The 26,125-nt window shown below is 44.2% G+C and overlaps 1 protein-coding gene across 3 annotated transcripts in view; it reads right to left on the bottom strand.

Annotated features, from left to right (window-relative positions):
- Nucleotides 1–26,125, bottom strand: part of LOC137341770 (uncharacterized) — a 63,317-nt gene that overhangs the window by 12,206 nt on the left and 24,986 nt on the right. For 2 of the 3 annotated variants that reach the window (XM_068005258.1, XM_068005259.1), the window contains 3 exons: nt 10,412–10,515; nt 8,636–8,755; nt 298–447 (listed from right to left, as the gene is read on the bottom strand). In XM_068005258.1, coding sequence (XP_067861359.1) covers nt 298–447; nt 8,636–8,755; nt 10,412–10,515 — 374 coding nt within the window. The remainder of the gene's footprint in view (nt 1–297; nt 448–8,635; nt 8,756–10,411; nt 10,516–26,125) is intronic. The other variant, XM_068005261.1, reaches the window with a different exon arrangement.

Below are 26,125 nucleotides of genomic sequence, written 5' to 3'. Positions count from 1 at the left end.
TCGGACAGCTCTTTCAAAGAGCCGGCACAGGCACGATGGGCCGAATGGCTTCCTTCTGTTCTGTAAGATCCTATGGTTTGAAAGTTTCGACCTGTTAAGTAAAGCACCTGAATGGCTGTGGGACCAACTTTCCAACCCCACCGTGACTGTGATTTAAACACAGAATTACAGCAATGTAAAGCAATAAATAGGCAAAAGATCAAAATAATTTGCTGGGTGGGTAGGCAAAACAAATGTGAAATTTCGAATGGTAAGTCACTCCTGAAGACTCTTTACATCAGTGCTATTACATCTCACCTTTAATTTTTCCTTTCCTTCTTTTCCTCTCCTCTTTTTGCTCTTTTACAACTTGAACTTGCTTCTTCTCATTGTCGTCCTTATTAGCTCCTTTGTAAGAAGAGTATATTGGCTGTGTCTCGCTGGATGAATCACTCCACACAGGATAGCCTGTAGAGAGAAAGGTTGCTCTAATTGTTTTAGGTGATCAACCAAAATAACCTGCAAATGTTGCTAACCACTACACACGCCATTTCCTGTCCTAAGGACAGCAGACAACCTAACACAAGCCTCTAACAACGCCACTCCATAATCAGACTGCTAAGTGGTACATCAGTGCAACCTGGGAATGACTTGCCCAACCAGTTCCCTCTTTCCTTGTTTAAAGTGAGAATATGATGTGGAGATGCCGGTGATGGACTGGGGTGTACAAATGTAAGGAATCTTACAACACCAGGTTATAGTCCAACAGTTTTATTTGAAAATCACAAGCTTTCGGAGGCTTTCTCCTTCGTCAGGTGAGTGTCGAGATTCATTGAAAATTACCGCATATATAGTCACAGAACAATGCCTGGTGATTACAGATAATCTTTCCAACTGCCCGTTATCAAGGCCATCAAATTAATTGAATAGTGTTCAGACAGAGAAACCTTAGATACCCCAGACAACTGAATATACAAACGGCCAGAACTAAAGAAAGAGAAATGTAAGGAATCTTACAACACCAGGTTATAGTCCAACTGTTAGACTATAACCTGGTGTTGTAAGATTCCTTACATTTGTCAACCCCAGTCCATCACCGGCATCTCCACATCAAAGAAAGAGAGGGAGAGAGAGAGAGAAACATCCAAAAGGAAGAGAAAGAGAGAGAATGACCAGTTGTATTAAAAAACAGATAACTTTTTTTTCCCCTGGTGGGGTTACGTGTAGCGCGACATGAACCCAAGATCCCGGTTGAGGCCGTCCTCATGGGTGCGGAACTTGGCTATCAATTTCTGCTCGACGATTTTGCGTTGTCTTGTGTCTCAAAGGCCGCCATGGAGAACGCTTACCCGAAGATCGGTGGCTGAATGTCCTTGACTGCTGAAGTGTTCCCCGACTGGGAGGGAACCCTCCTGTCTGGCGACTGTTGCGCGGTGTCCATTCATCCGTTGTCACAGTGTCTGCATGGTCTCGCCAATGTACCATGCTCCGGGGCATCCTTTCCTGCAACGTATGAGGTAGACAACGTTGGCCGAGTCACAGGAGTATGATCCATGTACCTGGTGGGTGGTGTCCTCGCGTGTGATGGTGGTATCTGTGTCGATGATCTGGCATGTCTTGCAGAGGCAGCCGCACTCACAAGACAGTCCAGAATGTCACCCGAGCACAATGCAACGCCATCGACGCTCTCAAGACCAACCGCAACATCGTCATCAAACCAGCAGACAAAGGAGGAGCCATCGTCATACAGAACAGAACGGACTATTGCAAAGAAGCATACCGACAACTGGACAACCAGGAACACTACAGACGGTTACCCGCAGATCCGACCAAAGAACACACCCACCAGCTCAACAAACTGATCAAGACCTTCGACCCAGACCTTCAAAGCATTCTACACGCTCTCATCCCATGTACTCCCCGCGCGGGAGACTTCTACTGCCTCCCAAAGATACACAAAGCCAACACACCCTGACGTCCTATCGTATCAGGCAACGGAACCCTGTGTGAGAACCTCTCTGGATACGTCGAGGGCATCCTGAAACCCATCGTACAGGGAACCCCCAGCTTCTGTCGCGATACTACAGACTTCCTACAAAAACTCAGCCCCCACGGACCAGTTGAACCAGGAACACTTCTCACCACGATGGACGTCTCGGCACTCTACACCAGTATCCCCCACGATGACGGCATCGCTGCAACAGCCTCAGTACTCAACACCAACAACAGCCAATCTCCAGACGCCATCCTACAACTCATCCGCTTCATCCTGGATCGCAACGTCTTCACCTTCGACAACCAGTTCTTTACCCAAACACACGGAACAGCCATGGGGACCAAATTCGCACCCCAATATGCCAACATTTTCATGCACAAGTTCGAGCAAGACTTCTTCACTGCACAGGACCTCCAACCAACGCTATACACCAGATACATCGACGACATTTTCTTCCTATGGACCCACGGCGAAGAATCACTGAAGAGACTACACAATAACATCAACAAATTCCATCCCACCATCAAACTCACCATGGACGACTCCTCAGAATCGGTTTCTTTCTTGGACACACGAATCTCCATCAAATTCGGGCACCTCAGCACCTCACTCTATCGCAAGCCCACGGACAACCTCACGATGCTCCACTTTTCCAGCTTCCACCCTAACCACGTCAAAGAGGCCATCCCCTATGGACAGGCCCTGCGAGTACACAGGATCTGCTCAGACAAGGAGGAACACGATGGACACCTACATCGTGTTCCTCGTAAGAACGGGATATGACGCTCGACTCGTCGATCGACAGTTCCGACGGGCCACGGCGAAAAATCGCATAGACCTCCTCAGAAGACTAACACGGGACGCAACCAACAGAGTACCCTTCGTCGTCCAGCACTTCCCCGGAGCGGAGAAACTGCGCCATGTTCTCCGCAGCCTTCAACATGTCATCGATAATGACGAACACCTCGCGAAGGCCATCCCCACACCTCCACTACTCGCCTTCAAACAGCCACCCAACCTCAAACAGACCATAATTCGCAGCAAATTACCCAGCTTTCAGGAGAACAGCGTCCACGACACCACACAACCCTGCCACGGCAACCTCTGCAAGACATGCCAGATCATCGACACAAATACCACCATCACACGAGAGGACACCACCCACCAGGTACATGGTTCATACTCATACGTTGCAGGAAAGGATGCCCCGGAGCATGGTACATCGGCGAGACCATGCAGACACTGCGACAACGGATGAACGGACACCGCGCAACAATCGCCGGACAGGAGGGTTCCCTCCCAGTCGGGGAACACTTCAGCAGTCAAGGACATTCAGCCACCGATCTTCGGGTAAGCGTTCTCCAAGGCGGCCTTCGAGACACAAGACAACGCAAAATCGTCGAGCAGAAATTGATAGCCAAGTTCCGCAACCATGAGGATGGCCTCAACCGGGATCTTGGGTTCATGTCGCGCTACACGTTATCTGTTTTTTAATACAACTGGTCATTCTCTCTCTTTCTCTTCCTTTCGGATGTTTCTCTCTCTCTCTCTCTCTCTTTCTTTGGTTCTTGCCCTTTGTACATTCAGTTGTCTGGGGTATCTAAGGTTTCTCTGTCTGAACACTATTCAATTAATTTGATGGCCTTGATAACAGGCAGTTGGAAAGATTATCTGTAATCACCAGGCATTGTTCTATGACTAAAATTGCGGTAATTTTCAATGAATCTCGACACTCACCTGACGAAGGAGAAAGCCTCCGAAAGCTTGTGATTTTCAAATAAAACTGTTGCACTATAACCTGGTGCTGTAAGATTCCTTACATTTAAAGTGAGAATACAGGTGTCAAATCTCTGCTTGCACTCCCCACTGACAGACAATGATAAACTCATTGTGCATGCAAGTAATCACAGGTATGAACTCACTACCCACCACTGCTGTTAAGTGGAGATGCCGGTGATGGACTGGGGTGGACAAATGTAAGGAATCTTACAACACCAGTTTATAGTCCAACAGTTTTATTTGAAAATCACAAGCTTTCGGAGCTTACCTCCTTCACCACCAAACCAACCCCATCAAATTTAAGAAATAAAAAGGCGGCCAGAAAATTCAAACTTACTGTACAACAAACTTCCTATGTAACGGAAACAGGATATTAGTCTGTGCCAGGGTCTCTGTGCGCACAGGAATTCCCTACGCCTACCTTGTCAATGAGATCAGAAATGCACGGTCTGAGCACATGAATCACTGACCTCCAAATGGCCAGCATTTACAAGTGCACAACTCTGCTTTCCACTACCAGTTATCAATTCCTACCAGAATTTTTTTTTAAAAGAAGTATTTTTTTAAAAATGGTTGAATTTGAAATTAAATGTTTTTGCAAGCAACTTTGTTTTGCTTGTGTAGAAGATATAGCTCAGGATAAATTGCCATATTATGTTTCTTAAAATTTTAATCTCTATTATTTCCAAACTATCCTGCAAAGTAATTGTTAAAGGATATAAGAAATGTGACATTACAAATGGATGAGGCATTGGACAGCCCATTTGCTGATGGAGAAGCATCAGGCATTAGAACCTAAAGGTCTCTTAGATTATATACATACTATAGAGTTAATCAAACAACTCAACACTTCCCACGGGGTTTAATCAGTTCATTTCTCCACAATCAATAAAAAGTCATTAACTTATTAGCCGCAAGGTCATTGTTCCACACAGCCAGTTTTATACTTGCTTTAGGCAATTTTATTTTCATTTTGCTGATAGTTTAAGATTTATGGAGTTTGCTGCTCAATCCAAGCAGCTTTACCAGCAATTATCAACAGCTGAACTGATAGAAAGTCAAATACTCAGATTTTATTCAAACCATATGTAAAGATATTTCATTAAAGCTTTGAGGGCTGTGATAGTATTTCCCCACTACAAAACACACAGAAATTTGGGGGAAAACCAGTAAAACACTTACAGTACTCAATGGATGAAAAATAACCAATTACTATCAATAGGACTATGTAGCTTGTGTGCCTGTTACACTACCATACATGTACAGTACACAGAAAGTAAAATTGGTTTCATCAAGTATTGCAGGTCTCACTCAGAACCAGCTTCTTTGCAAAGATTGCACATCAGGTAAAAAAAACTATCATTTCACATGATAAAATTGGCAAGTTACAATATGCCTAAATTATTAGAGGTGTTTGATATCTGATAACAAAAGAAAGCAAAAGGATGAACTCTCCCAATAGCTTATTTGGCAAATAAACTGCTCAGTGTGGTACAGAACCATACAGATCAGGTTTAATGACTGCTCTCTGCAGGGGTGCGGGTAAGACATTGCAATAACCAGGGTTTCACTCCTGTTTGCCATCCTGTGCCAGCTGTTGGTAAGTGCATGTGGGGACATAGGGCAAAGGCAGGATCGGGCTCAACAGTGATGCCCTCCATTGTCAAATAACCTGTCAACATTCACTGTTTAGGCTGGCAAACAGCCACTACAGCAAGGTACTGCAAGTGACCAGCGCCATGGTATTGAAGATCAAGAATAAATGTTTTTAGAAATCGGGGGAAGATAATATATAATTAACAGAAACATAGAAGCAATGTAAGTTTCTCTTTAATTGACACAGGTGTCCATTATAGTGTAGTTAGCAATATCCTTTCCTGGTACAGTGCACGTACTCAGCAAACAAGCCGCTACAGGAAAAATACTCAAAGGACTTGTATTATGTTAGAAATCATGGAAAAAAGACAGGCAGACGGAGAAGGGAGCCAAAAGGCAGTCGCTGCTAAATGGAATGGTGAAACAACATGCTAATCAGGAAAGAGATCTAGGAGTTGCAGTGGATGAATCTATGAAACCATCAGGCCAGTGCTTGGCAAAAAAAGATACTTGGTTACATTAGCAAAGGTACAAGAAATCAATAAAAAGAGGTGATACTGTTGCTGTATAAGACATTGGTCATTTCCCATTCGTAGGAAGGATATTATTGCTGTTGAGAAGGTACAGAGGTGAGTATCAAAGACGATTTTAAGAATCTAACTTATGGGAGAGGTTATAGAAGTCAGACTTGTTCTCTTTGATAAAGAGACTTCAAGGTGACTTAACTTTCCAGATGATTGTCTACATTAATGACTTGGATATGAATGTAAAAGGTATGATCAGTAAGTTCGCTGATGATACAAAGATTGGTAGGGTGGTAAATAGCGAGGAGGATAGCCTCAGTCTGCAGGACGATATAGATGGGTTGGTCAGATGGGAGGAACAGTGGCAAATGGAATTTAACCCGGAAAAGTGCGAGGTGATGCACTTTGGAGGGACTAACAAGGCAAGGGAATACACAATGAATGGGAGGACCCTAGGCAAGACAGAGGGTCAGAGGGATCTTGGTGTGCAAGTTCACAGATCCCTGAAGGCGGCGGAACAGGTAGATAAGGTGGTAAAGAAGGCATATGGGATACTTGCCTTTATTAGCCGAGGCATAGAATACAAGAGCAAGGAGGTTATGATGGAGCTGTATAAAACACTGGTTAGGCCACAGCTGGAGTACTGTGTGCAGTTCTGGTCGCCACACTACAGGAAGGATGTGATCGCTTTGGAGAGGGTGCAGAGGAGATTCACCAGGATGTTACCAGGGCTGGAGCGCTTCAGCTATGAAGAGAGACTGGGAAGATTGGGTTTGTTTTCCTTGGAGCAGAGGAGGCTGAGGGGGGACATGATTGAGGTGTACAAAATTATGAGGGGCACAGATAGGATGGATACTAAGGAGCTTTTTCCCTTCGTTGAGGGTTCTATAACAAGGGGACATAGATTCAAGGTAAAAGGCGGGAGGTTTAGAGGGGATTTGAGAAAGAACTTTTTCACCCAGAGGGTGGTTGGAGTCTGGAACTCACTGCCTGAAAGGGTTGTGGAGGCAGGAACTCTCACAACATTCAAGAAGCATTTGGATGAGCACTTGAAATGCCATAGCATACAAGGCTACGGACCAAATGCTGGAATATGGGATTAGAGTAGACAGGGCTGATGGCCGGCGCGGACACGATGGGCCGAAGGGCCTCTATCCGTGCTGTATAACTCTATGACTCTATGACTCTAAAACTGCTCAATACTCCAGGATCATCTTAGAATGCAAGAATAATCCTGGCTTCTTTTCTCCACTACCGTCTACTTAAACCCCTCTCCACTGCTCCCTCCACCCTCACCTCTAACAACAAGTGCGAGGATCTCATGGACTTCTTTGTGACTAAGTTTGAGACCATCCATTCAGTTGCTTCTGCAGCATCCCTCCTTTCCCCTAGCCCCCCTGCCCTAGCCCTGAACTCGCATCTTTCTCTAGTTTCTCCTATCTTCTCTTACAACCTCTCCAAGCTCATCTTGCCCATGAGACTCAACTCTTGCTCTCTCGACCCTATTCTCACTAAACTGCTGACCACTCAACTTCTCTTCTTGGCCCCCAAGCTAGCTGATATTGTAAACGGTTCCCTCCCTTTCAAATCTGCCATCATCACCACCCTCCTAAAAAACCCTCCTTTGACCCCTCTATCCTTGCAAACTACGGCCCCATCTCCAACCTCCCTTTCCTCTTCAAAGTCCTTCAACATGTTGTCGCCTCCCAAATTCCTGCCCATCTTTCCCGCAAGTCCATGTTTGTACCTCTCCAATCAGGTTTCTGCCCCTGCCGCACTACAGAAACAGCCCTAATCAAAGTCACTAATGACATCCTATGTGACTGTGACGATGGTGAACTATCCCTCCTCATCCTTCTCGACCTGTCTTCAGCCTTTGACAGTTGACTATACTGTCCTCCTCCAAAGCCTCTCCTCCATCGTCCAGCTAGGTGGGACTGCCCTCGCCTGGTTCCACTCTTAACTATCCATGGTCATGGCCAAGGAATCTCCTGCAATGGCTTCTTTTCCCGCTCCTGCACTGTTACCTCTGGAGTCCCCCAAGGGTCTATCCTTGGCCCCCTCCTATTTCTCATCTACAAGCTGCTCCTTGGTGACATCATCTGAAGACATGAAGTCAGGTTCCACATGTAAGCTGATGACACCCAGCTCTACCTCACCACCCCCTCTTTCGAACCCTCCACTGTCTTAGGTGTTGTCAGACTGCTTGTCCGACATCCAATCCCGGATGAGCTGAAACTTCCTTCAATAAACAATGGGAAGATGGAATCCACTGTCTTCAGTCCCCTGCCACAAACTCCGTTCCCTAGCCACCGATTCCATCCCCCTACCTGAACACACTCCCAAGCTGAACCAGACTATTTGCAACCTTGGCTTCCTATTTGACCCCGAGCTGAGCTTCGGGACAAAATGTCCACTATAGTGATGGGCTCAACTACCAGGGGCACAAGTCAAACATTAGGAGCAAGCAAAGAAGTTAGATGAATGTTATTTCACAATTTATTACCCTTTATGTAAAAAAAAACTGTACCAAGGAATGCCATTGAAGCAAACAATATACACAGATTCCAGAGGCAACTGAATGGATTTCCAGAGAAAGAAGGAATTGATGGATATGGTGAGAGGCAGGTAGAAGGGTTTGAGATTAATCAAAAACGGACCAGATTGTTGGAGTTCTCCTATTCCTAAGTAATCTTGTGTTCAGTATAGAAACAGTATGAAATAGGCTGACTAATCACTAGGTCTCCTAAATAATACTTACTTGACTGAGTCACTTGATCCAATGCTGTGGTCTTACTGCGGGAGACGGAAGATAGATCATGGCGATTCTTTATCCGAGATTTACTATGTGATTGGAGACGCTTGTCTATGGATTCTGTATCTGGATGAGTGAGAATAAATATGTCATCAGTTTAAAAAATAAATACACACAAAACAAGAGTTCAAATGTTTTTTCTAACGAATGAACTTGAATTTATATCGTGCTTTTCGTGTCCTCAGGACATTCTAGTCACTTCACAACAATGAAGTACTGTTTGAAGTGTAGCCACTGTTGTAAATTAGGAAACACAGCAGCCAATTTGCGCACAATCAACAGTAAGATAAACGACCAGATCATCGGTTTTTAATGATGTCGGTTGAGGGATAAATATTGGCCAGGACACCAGAAGAACTCCCCTGCCCTTCTTCGAAATAATGCCTTGGGATCTCTCATGTCATCGGAACATAGGAACAGAAGAAGGCCATTCAGCCCCTCGAGCCTGCTCCGCCATTTGATAAGATCATGGCTGATCTGTGATCTAACTCCATATACCTGCCTTTGGTCCATATCCCATAATACCTTTGGTTGCCAAAAAGCCATCTATCTCAGATTTAAATTTAGCAATTGAGCTAGCATTAATTGCCCCTGGCAGAAGAGAGTTCCAAACTTCTACCACTCTTTGTGTGTAGAAATGTTTTCTAATCTCACTCCTGAAAGGTTTGGCTCTAATTTTTAGACTGTGCCCCCTACTCCTAGAATCCCCAACCAGCAGAAATAGTTTCTCTCTATCCACCCTATCTGTTCCCCTTAATATCTTATAAACTTCAGATCACCCCTTAAACTTCTAAACTCTAGAGAATACAACCCCAATTTGTGTAATCTCTCCTCGTAACTTAACCCTTCAAGTCCGGGTATCATTCTAGTAAACCTACGCTGCACTCCCTCCAAGGCCAATATGTCCTTCCGACGGTGCGGTGCCCAGAACTACTCTCAGTACTCCAGGTGTGGTATAACCAGGGTTTTGTATAGCTGCAGCATAACTTCTGCCCCCTTGTACTCTAATCCTCTAGATATAAAGGCCAGCTCAGAAGGCAGACAGAGCCTTGGTTTAACTTCTGATCTGAAAGCAGGCATCTCCGACAGTGCAGCACTCTCTCAGTACTGCGCAGAACTGTCAGCCTAGATTATGAGCTCAAGACTGTGGAGTGAAGCTTGACCTATGACCTTCTGACTCAGACGAGCGATTGCTACCAACGAGCCAAGGCTGACACCATTAATGTCGGCAAACTGTGCAGAAAACCTGTACATCCCCACTTTGTACTGGCTACTTTTTTTTTACTAAAATTAGCAAACATGGAAATTAGAGCTCCTGGATGTAACTGGAGAGGACAGACTTAAAAAAATTAAAACCATGTGGAAGACATATCACGGTCCCAACTGCAACCGCAGACACATGGCAGCAAACTTTTAATGGCTGAGTGTCAATGTAATCGAGGAGGTAGGGCAGACAGAGAACCTAAACAAAGTAATATTAAAAATCACAAGACTGCATATCTCATGAATTCAGCACACTCGGGGTAAATAAATAAATCTGTAAAATAAACTATGTAATTTAACACCACTATCTATATGGAGGGATATCACCTGATGGAATCACACTGGAATTATCGATCGATTCTTTCTTTGAGAGACGCTGATTCGCCTACTATGCATTTTCTAAATTTTCCATTTATTTTATATTTCCACCATTCCCAATTTTAAAAAAATCTCTATTACCTTTCAAAGTCTCTTTAAAACCTTCGAATGGAGGGAGTGTAGCTTTGGATGACGATTGTGGCTTAAGCATCTGATGGCCAGAAAGCTTCATGGAGCTCCATATCCTGAGAGCAGCAGAGAAAGAGAGAAGCGAGCACCACAAATGCATTTTCTGTCTCATGCTCAGTGATTAATTTTTGCTGAGAGACAGAGACAGATAGGGATAGCACATTGATTTGGCAAATATCTTCAGAAGTAAGGATAAACAGGACAAGTGGTAAACATAGGTATATTTGGCCCCCCAGGCAGAAAGGAAAATTTCGGAGTGAGATTAAGTATTATTAAACCAATTGAGGATTATTAAACCATTTTCCCACACAAATATATTCTTACTATTAAATCCTTCTGAATGCAATAACAAAATATGATATATTAGATTAGATTTTTTTAGTCCCACAGTGGGTCATTTGGTAAAAGCAGTATGCCTTTTCTAAAACACCCATTAGGAGACACTGGGTTGCCCCAGTGTCATCAAACAAAAAATCTAACAAACGTGCCCCCTTTTTAGAGGGGCACAACTAAAGCCCAAATCATAAAAAAAAGACTAAGGAAACATAACAAATTAAATAATAATGTTTCCACCCGTGTGTTAATTGTATCCATATGATTTATATCAATTAGTGTTAATTGTATTCAGGTGGTGCGTATCAATTGGGGACTCTTGTATCCATTTATATGAGAGCTTATCTAGGAGGTGGACAGTGGGTAATGTGGATCTCTGTAACTAAAGGCTAGGAAGCAACTGAAGATCAGGCTCTAGTATTCTATCCTTCACCGCCTGGCTATCCAACTTACTACATGGTAGCAGAGAATGGTTGCCTAAAGGTGGAGGTTGGAAACTACGTTTTTTTTTTGGACATTAAAAAAAACTTGAAAGCCTAGTGGCCATTGTGGAAAATGGAAGAAAGCAAGTTCAAATCGTCGAGGTACGATTTCCCTCCAATGTTCTCGAAGTTTGAACCGTATGACAATAACATTGTCCTGGAGTGTGTACGAGATGGTTTCTTAGACCAGTATGTTGAGGAGCCAACTAGGGAACAGGCTATCCTAGATTGGGTATTGTGCAATGAGAAGGATTTTATTATCTTGTCGTGCGGGGTCCTTTAGGAAAGAGTGACCGTAACATGGAATGACCAGTAAGACGGAAAGTGAAGTAGTCCAATCCGAAACTAGGGTCCTAAATCTAAACAAAGGAAACTACGAAGGTATGAGGAGTGAGTTGGCTATGATAGATTGGGGAGTTTCATTAAAAGGCATGACGGTGGAAAGGCAATGGCTAACATTTAAGGAATGAATGCATGAATTGCAACAATTATACATTCCTTTCTGGCGCAAAAACACAAAGGGAAAAGCGGCCCAACCATGGCTAACAAAAGAAATTAAGGATAGTATTAGATCCAAAGAGGAGTCATATAAAGTTGCCAGAAAAAGTAGCAATTGGAGCAGTGAGGATTGGGGCAGTTTAGAATTCAACAAAAAAAGACCAAGAGGGGAAAAATAGAGTTTGAGAGTAAACTTGCAAGGAACATAAAAGCAGACAGTAAAAGCTTCTACAAGTATGTAAAAAGAAAAAGATTTGTGAAGACAAATGTAGATCCCTTACAGTCAGAAATGGGAGAATTTATAATGGGGAACAAAGAAATGGCAGAGCAATTAAACAAATACTTTGGTTCTGTCTTCACGGAAGAGGACACAAATAACTTCCCAGAAATGCTAGGGAACCAAGGGTCGAGTGAGAAGGAGGAATTAAAGAAAATTAGTATTAGTAAAAAAATCGTTCTAGAGGAATTAATGGGACTGAAAGCCAATAAATCCCCAGGGCCTGATAATCTGCATTCCAGAGTACTAAAAGAGGTAGCCAAGGAAATAGTGGATGTATTGGTTGTCATCTTCCAAAATTCTATAGATTACGGAACAGTCCCTGCAGATTGGAGGGTGGCAAATGTAACCCCACTATTTAAAAAAGGAGGAAGAGAAAATTGGGAACTACAGACCAGTTAGTCTAACATCAGGGTATGGTAGCATAGTGGTTATGTTACTGGACTAGCAATCCAGAAGCCTCGACAAATAATCTGGAGTCATGAGTTCAAATCCCACCACGGCAGCTGGGGAATTTAAATTCAAATAATTAAATAAAAATCTGGAATAAAAAAAAAACTAGTACCAGTAATGGTGGCCATGAAACTACCGGATTGTCGCAAAAACCCATCTGGTTCACTAATGTCCTTTAGGGAAGGAAACCTACCGTCTTTACCTGCTCTGGCCTATATGTGACTCCAGAATAGCTTGTGGGCTATTTCAGAGGGTAATTCTTGGCAAACCAAGCCCAGTCGACCCAGCAAAGTCCTCCTCACTAACATCTGGGGACTTGTGCCAAAATTGGGAGAGCTGTCCCACAGACTAGTCAAGCAACAGCCTGACATTGCCATATTCACAGAATCATACCTTTCAGCCAATGTCCCAGACTCTTCCATCACCATCCCTGGGTATGTCCTGTCCCACCGGCAGGACAGACCCACCAGAGGTGGCGGTACAGTGATATACAATCAGGAGGGAATGGCCCTGGGAGTCCTCAACATTGACTCTGGACCCCATGAAATCTCATGGCATCAGGTCAAACATGGGCAAGGAAACCTCCTGCTGATGAATCAGTCCTCCTCCATGGAGGAAGCAAGGGTAGCAAGGGCACAGAATGTACTCTGGTTGGGGGACTTCAATGTCCATCACCAAGAGTGGATTGGCAGCACCACTGCTGGCCGAGTCCTGAAGGACATAACTGCCAGACTGGGCCTGCGGCAGGTGGTAAGCGAACCAACATGAGGGAAAAACCTACTTGACCTCGTCCTCACCAATCTACCTGCTGCAGATGAATCTGTCCATGACAGTATTGGTAGGAGTGACTACTGCACAGTCCTTGTGGAGACGAAGTCCCGTCCTCACACTGAGGACACCATCCAACGTGTTGTGTGGCACTACCAACGTGCTAAATGGGATAGATTCAGAACAGATCTAGCAACTCAAAACTGGGCATCCATCAGCAGCAGCAGATTTGTATTCCAGCACAATCTGTAACCTCATGGCCCGGCATATTCCTCACTCTACCATTACAACAAGCCAGGGGATCAACCCTGGTTCAACGAGAGTGTAGAAGAGCATGCCAGGAGCAGCACCAGGCGTACCTAAAAATGAGATGCCAACCTGGTGAAGCTACAACACAGGACTACATGCATGCTAAACAGCGGAAGCAACATGCTATAGACAGAGCTAAGCGATTCCACAACCAACGGATCAGATCAAAGTTCTGCAGTCCTGCCACATCCAGTCGTGAATGGTGATGGACAATTAAACAACTAACGGGAGGAGGAGGCTCTGTAAACATCCCCATCCTCAATGATGGCACAGTCCAGCACGTGAGTGTAAAAGACAAGGCTGAAGCGTTTGCAACCATCATCGGCCAGAAGTGCCGAGTAGATGATCCATCTCGGTCTCCTCCCGATATCCCCACCATCACAGAAGCCAGTCTTCAACCAATTCGATTCACTCCACGTGATATCAAGAAACGGCGGAGATCACTGGATACAACAAAGACTATGGGCCCCGACAACATCCCGGCTGTAGTGCTGAAGACTTGTGCTCCAGAACTAGCCGCCCCTGTTTGGGTTCCGCCAGGACCACTCGGCTCCAGACCTCATTACAGCCTTGGTCCAAACATGCACAAAAGAGCTGAATTCAAGAGGTGAGGTGAGAGTGACTGCCCTTGACATCAAGGCAGCATTTGACCGAGTGTGGCACCAAGGAGCCCTAGTAAAATTGAAGTCAATGGGAATCAGGGGGAAAACTCTCCAGTGGCTGGAGTCATACCCAACACAAAGGAAGATGGTAGTGGTTGTTGGAGGCCAATCATCTCAGCCTCAGGACATTGCTGCAGGAGTTCCTCAGGGCAGTGTCCTAGGCCCAACCATCTTCAGCTGCCTCATCAATGACCTTCCCTCCATCATAAGGTCAGAAATAGGGATGTTCACTGATGATTGCACAGTATTCAGTACCATTCATGACCCCTCAGATAAGGAAGCAGTCTGTGCCCGCATGCAGCAAGACCTGGACAAAATCCAGGCTTGGGCTGATAAGTGGCAAGTAACATTTGTGCCAGACAAGTGCCAGGCAATGACCATCTCCAACAAGAGAGAATCTAACCACCTCCCCTTGAAATTCAATGGCATTACCATCGCCGAATCCCTCACCATCAACATCCTGGGAGATCACCATTGACCAGAAACTTAACTGGACCAGCCACATAAATAATGTGGCTAGAAGAGCAGGTCAGAGGCTGGTTATTCTGCGGCGAGTAACTCACCTCCTGACTCTCCAAAGCCTTTCCACCATCTACAAGGTACAAGTCAGGAGTGTGATGGAATACTCTCCACTTGCCTGGATGAGTGCAGCTCCAACAACACTCAAGAAGCTTGACACCATCCAGGACAAAGCAGCCTGCTTGATTGGCACCCCATCCATCACCCTAAATATTCACTCCCTCCACCACTGGCGCACAGTGGCTGCAGTGTGTACCATCCACTGTGGCAACTCGTCAAGGCTTCCTCGACAGCACCTCCCACAACCCCTACCACCTAGAAGGACAAGGGCAGCTGGCACATGGGAGCAACACCACCTGCACGTTCCCCTCCAAGTCACACACCATCCCGACTTGGAAATATATCGCCGTTCCTTCATTGTCGCTGGGTCAAAATCCCGGAACACCCTATCTAACAGCACTGTTGGAGAACCTTCATCACACTGACTGCAGTGGTTCAAGAAGGCGGCTCACCACCACCTTCTCAAGGGCAATTAGGGATGGGCAATAAATGCTGGCCTTGCCAGCGATGCCCACATCCCATGAACGACTAAAAAAAAGTAGTAGGGAAAATGCTAGAATCTATTATAAAGGATGTGATAATAGGACACTTCGAAAATATCAACGGGATTAGGCAAAGTCAACATGAATTTATGAAAGGGAAATCGTGTTTGAAAAACCTACTGGAGTTTTTTGAGGATGTAACTGGTAGAATAGATAAGGGCAAACCAGTGGATGTGGTGTATTTGGATTTTCAAAGTCCCACATAAGAGGTTGGTGTGCAAAATTAAAGCACATGGGTTTGGGGGTAATATACTGGCATGGATTGGAAATTGGTTGACAGACAGGAAACAGAGAGTAGGAATAAATGGGTCTTTTTCGGGGTGGCAGGTGGTGACTAGTGGGGTGCTGCAGGGATCGATGCTTGGGCCCCAGCTATTCACAATATATATCAATGATTTAGATGAGGGAACCAAATGTAATATTTCCAAGTTTGCTGACGACACAAAACTAGGTGGAATTGTGAGTTGTGAGGAGGATGCAAAGAGGCTTCAAGGCGATTTAGACAAGTTGAGTGAGTGGGCAAATACATAGCAGTTGCAGTATAATGGGGATAAATGTGAAGTTATTCACTTCGGAAGGATAAATAGAAAGGCAGAGTATTATTTAAATGGTGATAGATTGGGAAATGTTGATGTATAAAGGGACCTGGGTGTCCTTGCACACCAGTCACTGAAAGCAAACATGCAGGTGCAGCAAGCAGTTAGGAAGGCAAATGGTATGTTGGCCTTCATTGCAAGAGGATTTGAGTACAGGAGCAAGGATGTCTTACTGCAGTTATACAGGGCCTTGGTGAGACCACACCTGGAGTATTGTGTGCAGTTTTGGTCTCCTTACCTAAGAAAGGATATATTTGCTCCAAAGGGAGTGCAGCGAAGGTTCACCAGACTGATTCCTGGGATGGGAGGACTGTCATATGAGGAGAGATTGAATCGACTAGGCCTGTATTCACCAGAGTTTAGAAGAATGAGAGGGGATCTCATTGAAATATAAAATTCTGACAGGGCTAGACAGACTGGATGCAGGGAGGATGTTTCTTCTGGCTGAGGGGGTCTAGAATGAGGGGTCACAGTCTCAGGATACAGGGTAGGACATTTAGGACTGAGATGAGGAGAAATTTCTTCACTCAGAGGGTGGTGAACCTGTGGAATTCTCTACCACAGAAGGCTGTGGAGGCCAAGTCACTGAATACATTCATGAAGGAGCTAGATAGATTTCTAGACACAAAAGGCATCAAGGGATAAGGGGAGAGAGTGGGAATATGGTATTGAGATAGAGGATCAGCCATGATTATATTGAATGGCAAAGCAGGCTCGAAGGGCCGAATGGCCTATTCCTGATCCTATTTTCTATGTTTCTATATTTCTATGACCAGTGAAAGAATGAGGTTGATATGTGGACATGGGTTACTATTCTACCAAAGAAAAAACAAGGCATGGCCTTGGCGTTGTCACTTCCTGAACGAAGTAAAATCAGAAGTAAGGTATTTTCTGAGATGGATGCAGATCTTTTGCATAATGATGAAGGTTTTATCTTTCTAACAAAATTTCTGGATCAAATCTACAAGAAAGATGACCTGTTAAATGCCCATGGGGCCTGGTCAACATTTGATAGATTTCGGAAAATGGACGGTCATTCAATGGAGGAGTATATCATGGACTTTAACAAACTGTACACAAGGTTGATAAAGTTCAAATTGGGAATCCCTGTCTTAATAGATTGTGCTAAGGTGCTTCATATGGACAGGCAAATGGTCCTAACTCGCGTCCAGTTCTTGGAAGAGCAGACTCTGTTGTATCAAATGTCTGCTGCATTAAAAAAATTCCTGGGGAAACAGTCATTCCCTTCAGCCTTCATGGAACAAATGAGGCCTTCTGCTGTGACACAAAGAATAGAAGATTCGATGGTTACCAGTTTTCGAAATGTTCCAGATACTAAACGCAGGCGCCAGACTAGGTTTCAAAATTTTCAAAAGACCGGAGGCGTCAATATGACGGAAGGATTACCAGATTGGTAATGAAAGCAGGTACAGCAAATCCAGTTATATCAACAGAAGACAAAATTGAGACAGTAATAACGGGCAAATGAATCCCAGGAATGCCCAAGGAAAAATCAGTAGATGCTTTAGATGTGACTCTAAGTATCATTATGAGGCGAATTGCCCAGAGCAAAGACGCAGGGTCTTTGAAATGTTGCATGAAGAAAGTAGTTCTGAGGAAGAGGATGAAGATAATGATGAATATGAACAGATTATACTGGTCACAAGGAGTTTTAATCCTGTGATGAATGTATTCGTCGCGGATTCCTTTAATTGTGCAGTGTTTGATAGTGCATGTACTTTAACTGTATGCGGGATAGATTGGTTAAAATGTTATCTTGATTCACTAAGTAGTGAGGATCGAAGCAAGGTTAAGGAATATAAAAGTTCTACATGTTTTAGGTTTGGACATGACAATACCTTGAGGTCACTCAAAAGAATGGTAATTCCATGTAAGATAGCTGGAATAAGCTATTTTATAAGTACGGATGTAGTCTCTAACGAGATATCTATGCTTTTGGGTAAATTTTCCAGGAGAAAGGTAAAAATGAAACTTAACATGGAACACGATGAGGCAATCATTTTTGGGAAATCAGTTAATCTGCAGTTTACCCAGTCAGGGCATTATTGTATCCCCTTAATAAAACCTGATGTTTCTCATCAGCGTGTTAGGCATGTATTAATGGCATCAGGCGATAAGGAAAAGAGAGAAAAAAAACAAATTGTCTTAAGGTTACACAGACATTTTGCCCACCCTACTTGTCAACGTTTAAAAATCCAATCCCGCTAAAAGATGAAGATGTAGCTGATGAGGAATATACGAAGCTAATAGAAGAGATTAGTGAGAACTGTGAAATCTGTAAGAAGTATAGTTGCCGTGGATCTAAAGGTATGGGACAAAGACAGAAATGTTTTCATCTTACATTTTGTTGACCTAGCTACGAGATTTAGTATTTCTACACTAATATATAGTAAGGAGAAGAAGGTTATTCTTGATAAAATTATGGAAAAATGGATAGGGACTGGACTTGGGACACCAGCAAAGTTTTTGACCGATAATGGAGGTGAATTTGCTAACGCGGAGTTCAGAAATACGTGTGAGACTATGAATATAATTGTCATGAATACAGTAGCTGAGAGGCCTTTTAGCAGTGCTCTTTGTGAAAGGATTCATGCTGTGATTGATAGCATGGTGCATAAAATTTTGGCTGATCGCAAAGAATGTAAATTATCAACTGCCCTAGCATGGGCAGTTCATGCAAAGAATTCTCTTCAGATAGTTGGAGGATGTAGTCCTTACCAACTAGTCTCTGGGCGCTATCCCAAATTACCTACTGTTCTTTGTGATAATCCTCCTGCTCTAAAGGTTCTACAATTAGTGCCATTTTTTCTGAGCATTTAAATGCTTTGTATGTAGGGAGACTGGCTTTTATCAAGGCTGAGGTATCAGAGAAAATTCATAGAGCTCTGAGGCATCATATTAGACCATCTGAGACAGAGTTCAATTCAGGAGATTTGGTCAAAGAAGAGGGTCATAGGGAATGGAAAGGCCCTGGTAAGTTAATAGGTCGTGATGGTAAGATAGTACTTGTCCAACATGGCAATCAAACTGTTAAGGTTCATTCCTCACGATTAATTGGAATTAATTATAAAATCTCGGACTCTGAGCAGTTGATAGAAGTAAACGAGGCACCTTGTGGCCCAGACGTTCATAATTTTTTTGATGAGGTTCCTGAGGAATAGACTGAGGTCGATCAAAGACTGGACAGTGGTAATGTCAGGGATCAAGAAACACATGTCAGAGCTATCACATCCACAGAACAATTACCCAAAATGGATATACAGGTGACATATGATCCAGAAGGAACTAATGAATGGAGGGATGCAACAATTTTGGGACGTGCAGGCAAAGCTACTGGTAGGTTTAAATTTTGGTTGAATGTTCAGGATGATGGCCATGAACAAAAGAAATAGGAGCAGGAGCAGGCCATACGGCCCCTCAAGTCTGCTCCGCCATTCAGGAAGATCATGGCTTATCTTCTACCTCAACTCCATTTTCCCGCCTGATCCCCACATCCCTTGATTCCCCTAGAGTCCAAAAATCTATCTATCTCAGCCTTGAATATACTCAACGACTGAGCCTCCACAGCCCTCTGGGGTAGAGAATTCCAAAGATTCATAATCCTCTGAGTGAAGAAATTCGTCCTTATCTTAGTCTTAAATGGCAGACCCCTTATCCTGAGACTATGCCCCCCAGTTCTAGACTCACCAGCCAGGGGAAACAACCTCTCAGCATCTACCCTGTCAAGCCCCCTCAGAATTTTACACGTTTCAATGAGATCACCTCTCATTCTTCTAAACTCCAGAGAGTATAGGCCCATTCTACTCAATCTCTCCTTATAGTTCAACCCTCTCATCCCAGGAATCAATCTGGTGAACCTTCATTGCACTGCCTCCAAGGCAAGTATATCCTTCCTTAGATAAGGACACCAAAACTGTACACAGTACTCCAGGTAAGGTCTCACCAAAGCTCTGTACAATTGTAGTAAGACTTCCTTACTCCTGTACTTCAACTTCCTTGCAATAAAGACTAACATGCCATTTGCCCTCCTAATTGCTTGCTGTACCCACACGCTAACTTTTTGTGTTTCTTGTACCAGGACACCCAAGTCTCTCTGAACACCAACATTTAGTAGTTTCTCACCATTTAAAAAATAATCTGTTTTTCTATTGTTCCTATCAAAGTGAATAGCCTCAAATTTCCCCACATGATACTCCATCTGCCACCTTCTTGCTCACTCACTTAACCTATCTATATCCCTTTGCAGACTCTTTGTGTTCTCCTCACTGCTTACTTTCCCACCTATCATCAGCAAACTTGGATATATTACACTCGGTCCCTTCATCTAAGTCATTAATATAGATTGTAAATAGCTGAGGCCTAAGCACCGATCCTTGTGGCACCTCACTAGTTACAGCCTGCCAACCTGAAAACGACCCGTTTATCCATACTCTCTGTTTTTCTGTCCGTTAACCAATCCTCTATCTATGCTACTATATTACATGCTAATATAATTAGATTATATGAAACAAGGTCCATGGACTGGCAGAATGAGGTAAAAGAGTGGAGAGTACGAAAGCGTAGTACAAGTAGCGATAGGGAGTCCAGAAGTGAATCTCACGTCAGAAAATGATCACGAACTAGAGATGAAAGAGGGAGATCTCGCAGTCGTAGTCCCTACAGACATAGAAGTGGAAGTAGAAGACGATGAAACAAAGACCACAGAACAGTCATGTAACAGAACTAGAAGCAGAAGTCCTCATGATCGTGAAGTTTTGGTGGCTGTCAATAAACTTGAGGATAAACGAGCAAGAGAGGCAAAACAAAGGGAGTTAGATAGTTGGAAAGAATTTGGAGTTTATTCTGAGGTAATGGATAAGGGTCAACCAGCTTTGTCGCATAGACGGGTTTATACTGAAAAAGTCCTTGCAGATGGGACTTAAAAGGCTAAAGCGGGGTTGGTAGCTAGGGGTTTTGAAGAGAAACTGGGTGATACAGATGTTCGAATGGTTTCTCCCACTGCTGTCAAGGTAATCTTAAAAATCTTTTTGGCTCTTTTGGTAACATATTCATGGGAGTGTAGGTCAATTGACATAAAAACCGCATTTCTGTAGGGCGATACTTTTCAGAGAGAAGTGTTTCTGAAACCGCCTAAAGAGGCAGCAGATGCGGAAAGAAAACTATGGAAACTAAACAAATGCATCTATGGCCTGAATGATGTTATGAACTGGATAGCCAAGTGGTGAAGCATAGGATACTAGAGCCAAGTCTTCAGTTGCTTCCAAGCCTTTATTCACAGAGCTCCACATTACACCCCCCCAACACCCTAGATCAACTCTATTAAAATGGATACGAGAGTTCTCAATTGATACGCACCATCTGAATACAATTAATACTAATTGATATAAATCACATGGATACAATCAACAAATGATGCTTCCAGGATATGGTATTTTTCGGTGAGATCTGTTTTGTTGAAAATAGGTTGTGTTCAACTAAAATCAGATCCTCACAATGTTTTATTGGTACCACAGTGCTGTTAGGTAGGGAGTTCCAGGATTTTGACCCAGCGATGGTGAAGGAATGGCAATATATTTCCAAGTCGGGATGGTGTGTGACTTAGAGGGGTTTTGTTCCCATGTGCCTGCTGCTCTTGTCCTTCTAGGTGGTGGAGGTCACAGGTTTGGGAGGTGCTGTCGAAGAAGCCTTGGCGAGTTGCTGCAGTGTCTCCTGTAGATGATACACACTGCAGCCACAGTGCGCCGGTGGTGAAGGGAGTGAATGTTTAGGGTGACCTGCTCTTGTAGCCAGAGTATTTATGTGGCTGGTCCAGTTAAGTTTCTGGTTAATGTTGACCCCCAGAATGTTGATTCGGGGGGATTCGGTGATGGTAATGTCGTTGAATGTCAAGGGGAGGTGGTTAGACTCTCTCTTGTTGGAGATAGCCATTGCCTGGTACTTGTCTGGCGCGATTGTTACTTGACACTTATCAGCCCAAGCCTGGGTGTTGTCCAGATCTTGCTGCACGCGGGCGCGGACTGCTTCATTATCTGAGGGGTTGCGAAAGGAACTGAACACTGTGCAATCATCAGCGAACCATTTCTGACCTTATGATGGAGGGAACGTCATTGATGAAGCAGCTGAAGATGGTTGGGCCCAGGACACTGCCCTGAGGAACTCCTGCATCAATGTCCTGAGGCTGAGATGATTGGCCTCCAACAACCACTATCATTAAATATACTGGTTTAGATATTAAGCAGAGTTTTTTTTTTATTCGTTCACGGGATGTGGGCATCGCTGGCAAGGCCAGCATTTATTGCCCATCCCTAAGAGGGCAATTAAGAATCAACCACATTGCTGTGGGTCTGGAGTCACATATAGGCCAGACCGGGTAAGGACGGCAGGTTTCCTTCCCTAAAGGACATTAGTGAACCAGATGGGTTTTTACGACAATCCGGTAGTTTCATGGCTATCATTACTGATACTAGTATTTTAATTCCAGATTTTTTATTTAATTAATTGAATTTAAATTCGCCAGCCGCCATGGCGGGATTTGAACTCGTGACTCTGGATTTTAGTCCAGGCCCTGTAACATAACCACTACGCTACCGTGGGTCTGGTATAACTTTAAATCAACAAACCTGTTTAGAGAGTATTACTCCCATCCCGACCAATCGTACTAGGTCATCACAGAAAGGTGATGTTATATCCAAAGAAAAGACAGAACAATTACGAAGCTTGATTGGTCAGTTGAACTGGTTGCGGACTCAGACTAGACCAGATGCTAGTTTTGATGTGTTAGAGTTAAGTACTTCAATGAAACACCCCATAGTAAAGAATGTTTTAAGGGCAAATAAAACATTACGAAAATTAAATAGATAAATGCGTACTTAAGTTCTCATCGTTAGGTGACCCAAAGAAAATGAAGCTAGTTATCTTTAGCGATGCTTCACATGCTAATCTTCCTGATGGGTATTCTAATGCAGCTGGTTTCATAGTGTTTCTTATGGGTGAAAATGGGAAATGTTGTCCTTTAGATTGGGAAACTAAGAAAATAAAAGGGTTGTTAAAAGTACTCTGACTGCTGAAACACAGCTTGTAGACACAGTGGATATGGGATTCTATTTGGCAAATATTTTAAGTGACATCCTGTACAATAGGAGTACTGAAGATAGTATACCCACTGAATGTTATGTAGACAATCGTTCATTGTAGGATAATGTACACTCTATGAAAAATGTGAGTGAGAAAAGATTACGGATTGACCTTGTTGGCTTGAAACAAATTCTGGAGAGAAAGGAAATCTCTAAAATTAAATGGGTGGATTCAAGATATCAACTGTTGGATTGTTTTACTAAAAGAAGTACATGTACGAAGAAATTATTAGGAGTCCTGGAGAAGGTCACCTCACAATGTAATGCTTTGACTAGTACAAGTTGTACAGAGTATGGAAGCTTTTGATTTTTGAAATTTTTGTTTGTATTTAAATATTAAAAACTTTATATATACACAAGAGAGAGCAGGGAATCTGTTAATTGTATTCATATGATTTATATTGATTAGTGTTAATTGTATTCAGGTGGTGCGTATCAATTGGGGGCACTCTTGTATCCATTTATATGAGAGCTTATGTAGTTTCAAGTCAGCAAACTCAATCCGTAATCTTTTCTCACTCACATTTTAAAGGCTTGGAAGCAACTGAGGACCAAGCTCCAGTATTCTATCCTTCACCACCAGGGTATCCAATTTATTACAGCGTGTCCAGTACACACTCCAATCCCTGCGGTGCCCACTGGTTGCGGAAGGCCTCAAGCGTACCGGCGGACACCGCGTGCTCCTTCTCCAGGTCCACCAGGGCGCGGACAAAGCCGTGGAAGAGACGCAGGCAGCCAGAGCGAGTAAAAGCAGTATGTGACTGAGCTATAGAGACCAAAAGGTCCCTGATACGATTCCTGAACTATGCTGAGTTAGTTGATCTCAGCTGGGCAGAAATTGAGGCAATGAAATAAGCCTCAGCACCCAGGTGCTATTTTAAAACTGACTGTCAGGGGACACAACAAACCAAAGTTCCTGCTCCTATCCAGTTATCTATGCTCACACATGAAGAGTGGGCATTTCGGCAAAATAATGGAGGGCCGCCAGCTCCCAGAACCAATCCCAGCAAGCAGCGAACGCCTTCAGAAGGGGAAGGGAGAAAATGTGAGAATTTTTTAAAACTTTGCTAATGTCCCTGGGTGCTGCAGCTTAATTTGGTGGTATTTTGCGGCTGACCTTTATTACTTGTAAACAATTTTACAACACCAAGTTATAGTCCAGCAATTTTATTTTAAATTCACAAGCTTTCGGAGGCTTCCTCCTTCCTCAGGTGAACGTTGTTGGAAATGAAATCCTCGAAATGAAATCGCATTTATAAATCACAGAACAATGCTTGGTGATTACAGACAGTTTTTTCAACTGCCCGTTGCCAAGGCAATCAGTGTGCAGACAGACAGGTGTTACCTGCAAGGTCTCCGAATATACAAATCACCAAAAAAAACCAAAAAAAAACAGAGATAGAGAGGTAGAAACATAGAAAAGACAGCAACTGACCCGTTACATTAAAAACAGATAACATTTGTTCGCTGGTGGGGTAACGTATAGCGTGACATGAACCCAAGATCCCGGTTGAGGCCGTCCTCATGGGTGCGGAACTTGGCTATCAATTTCTGCTCGACGATTTTGCGTTGTCGTGTGTCTCAAAGGCCGCCTTGGAGTACGCTTACCCGAAGATCGGTGGCTGAATGTCCTTGACTGCTGAAATGTTCCCCGGCTGGGAACACTTTTTCCTACAAAAACTCAGTACCCACGGACCAGTTGAACCAGGAACACTTCTCACCACGATGGACGTCTCGGCACTCTACACCAGTATCCTCCACGATGACGGCATCGCTGTGACAGCATCAATACTCAACACCAACAACAGCCAATCTCCAGACACCATCCTACAACTCATCCGCTTCATCCTGGATCACAATGTCTTCACCTTCGATAACCAGTTCTTTACCCAAACACACGGAACAGCCATGGGGACCAAATTCGCACCCCAATACGCCAACATTTTCATGCACAATTTCGAGCGGGACTTCGTCACTGCACAGGACTACCAACCAACACTATACACCAGATACATCGACGACATTTTCTTTCTATGGACCCACGGCGAGGAATCACTAAAGAGACTACACGATAACATCAACAAGTTCCATCCCACCATCAAGCTCACCATGGACTACTCCTCAGAATCAGTTTCTTTCTTGGACACACGAATCTCCATCAAAGACGGGCACCTCAGCACCTCACTCTACCGCAAGCCCACGGACAACCTCATGATGCTCCACTTTTCCAGCTTCCACCCTAACCACGTCAAAGAGGCCATCCCCTATGGACAGGCCCTGCGAATACACAGGGTCTGCTCAGACGAGGAGGAACGCGATGGACACCTACAGACGCTGAAAGACGCCCTCGTAAGAACGGGATATGACGCTCGACTCATCGATCGACAGTTCCGACGGGCCACAGCGAAAAATCGCGTAGACCTCCTCAGGAGACTAACACGGGACGCAACCAACAGAGTACCCTTTGTCGTCCGGTACTTCCCCGGAGCGGAGAAACTACACCATGTTCTCCGCAGCCTTCAACATGTCATCAATGACGATGAACACCTCGCTATGGCCATCCCCACACCTCCACTACTCGCCTTTAAACAGCCACCCAACCTCAAACAGACCATCGTTCGCAGCAAATTACCTAGCTTTCAAGAGAACAGCGTCCACGACACCACCCAACCCTGCCACGGTAACCTCTGCAAGACATGCCAGATCATCGACACAGATACCACCATCACACGAGAGGACACCACCCACCAGGTGCATGGTTCATACTCCTGTGACTCGGCCAACGTTGTCTACCTCATACGTTGCAGGAAAGGATGCCCCAGAGCATGGTACATTGGCGAGACCATGCAGACGGATGAACGGACACCGCGCAACAATCACCAAACAGGAGGGTTCCCTCCCAGTCGGGGAACACTTCAGCAGTCAAGGACATTCAGCCACCGAGCTTCGGGTAAGCGTACTCCAAGGCGGCCTTCGAGACACACGACAACGCAAAATCGTCGAGCAGAAATTG

The sequence above is a fragment of the Heptranchias perlo genome, chromosome 24 (genome assembly GCF_035084215.1).
Source record: "Heptranchias perlo isolate sHepPer1 chromosome 24, sHepPer1.hap1, whole genome shotgun sequence".
NCBI lineage: Eukaryota > Metazoa > Chordata > Chondrichthyes > Hexanchiformes > Hexanchidae > Heptranchias > Heptranchias perlo.
Note: the sequence above shows the minus strand (reverse complement) of the source record. Positions and strands in the feature narration are given on the sequence as shown.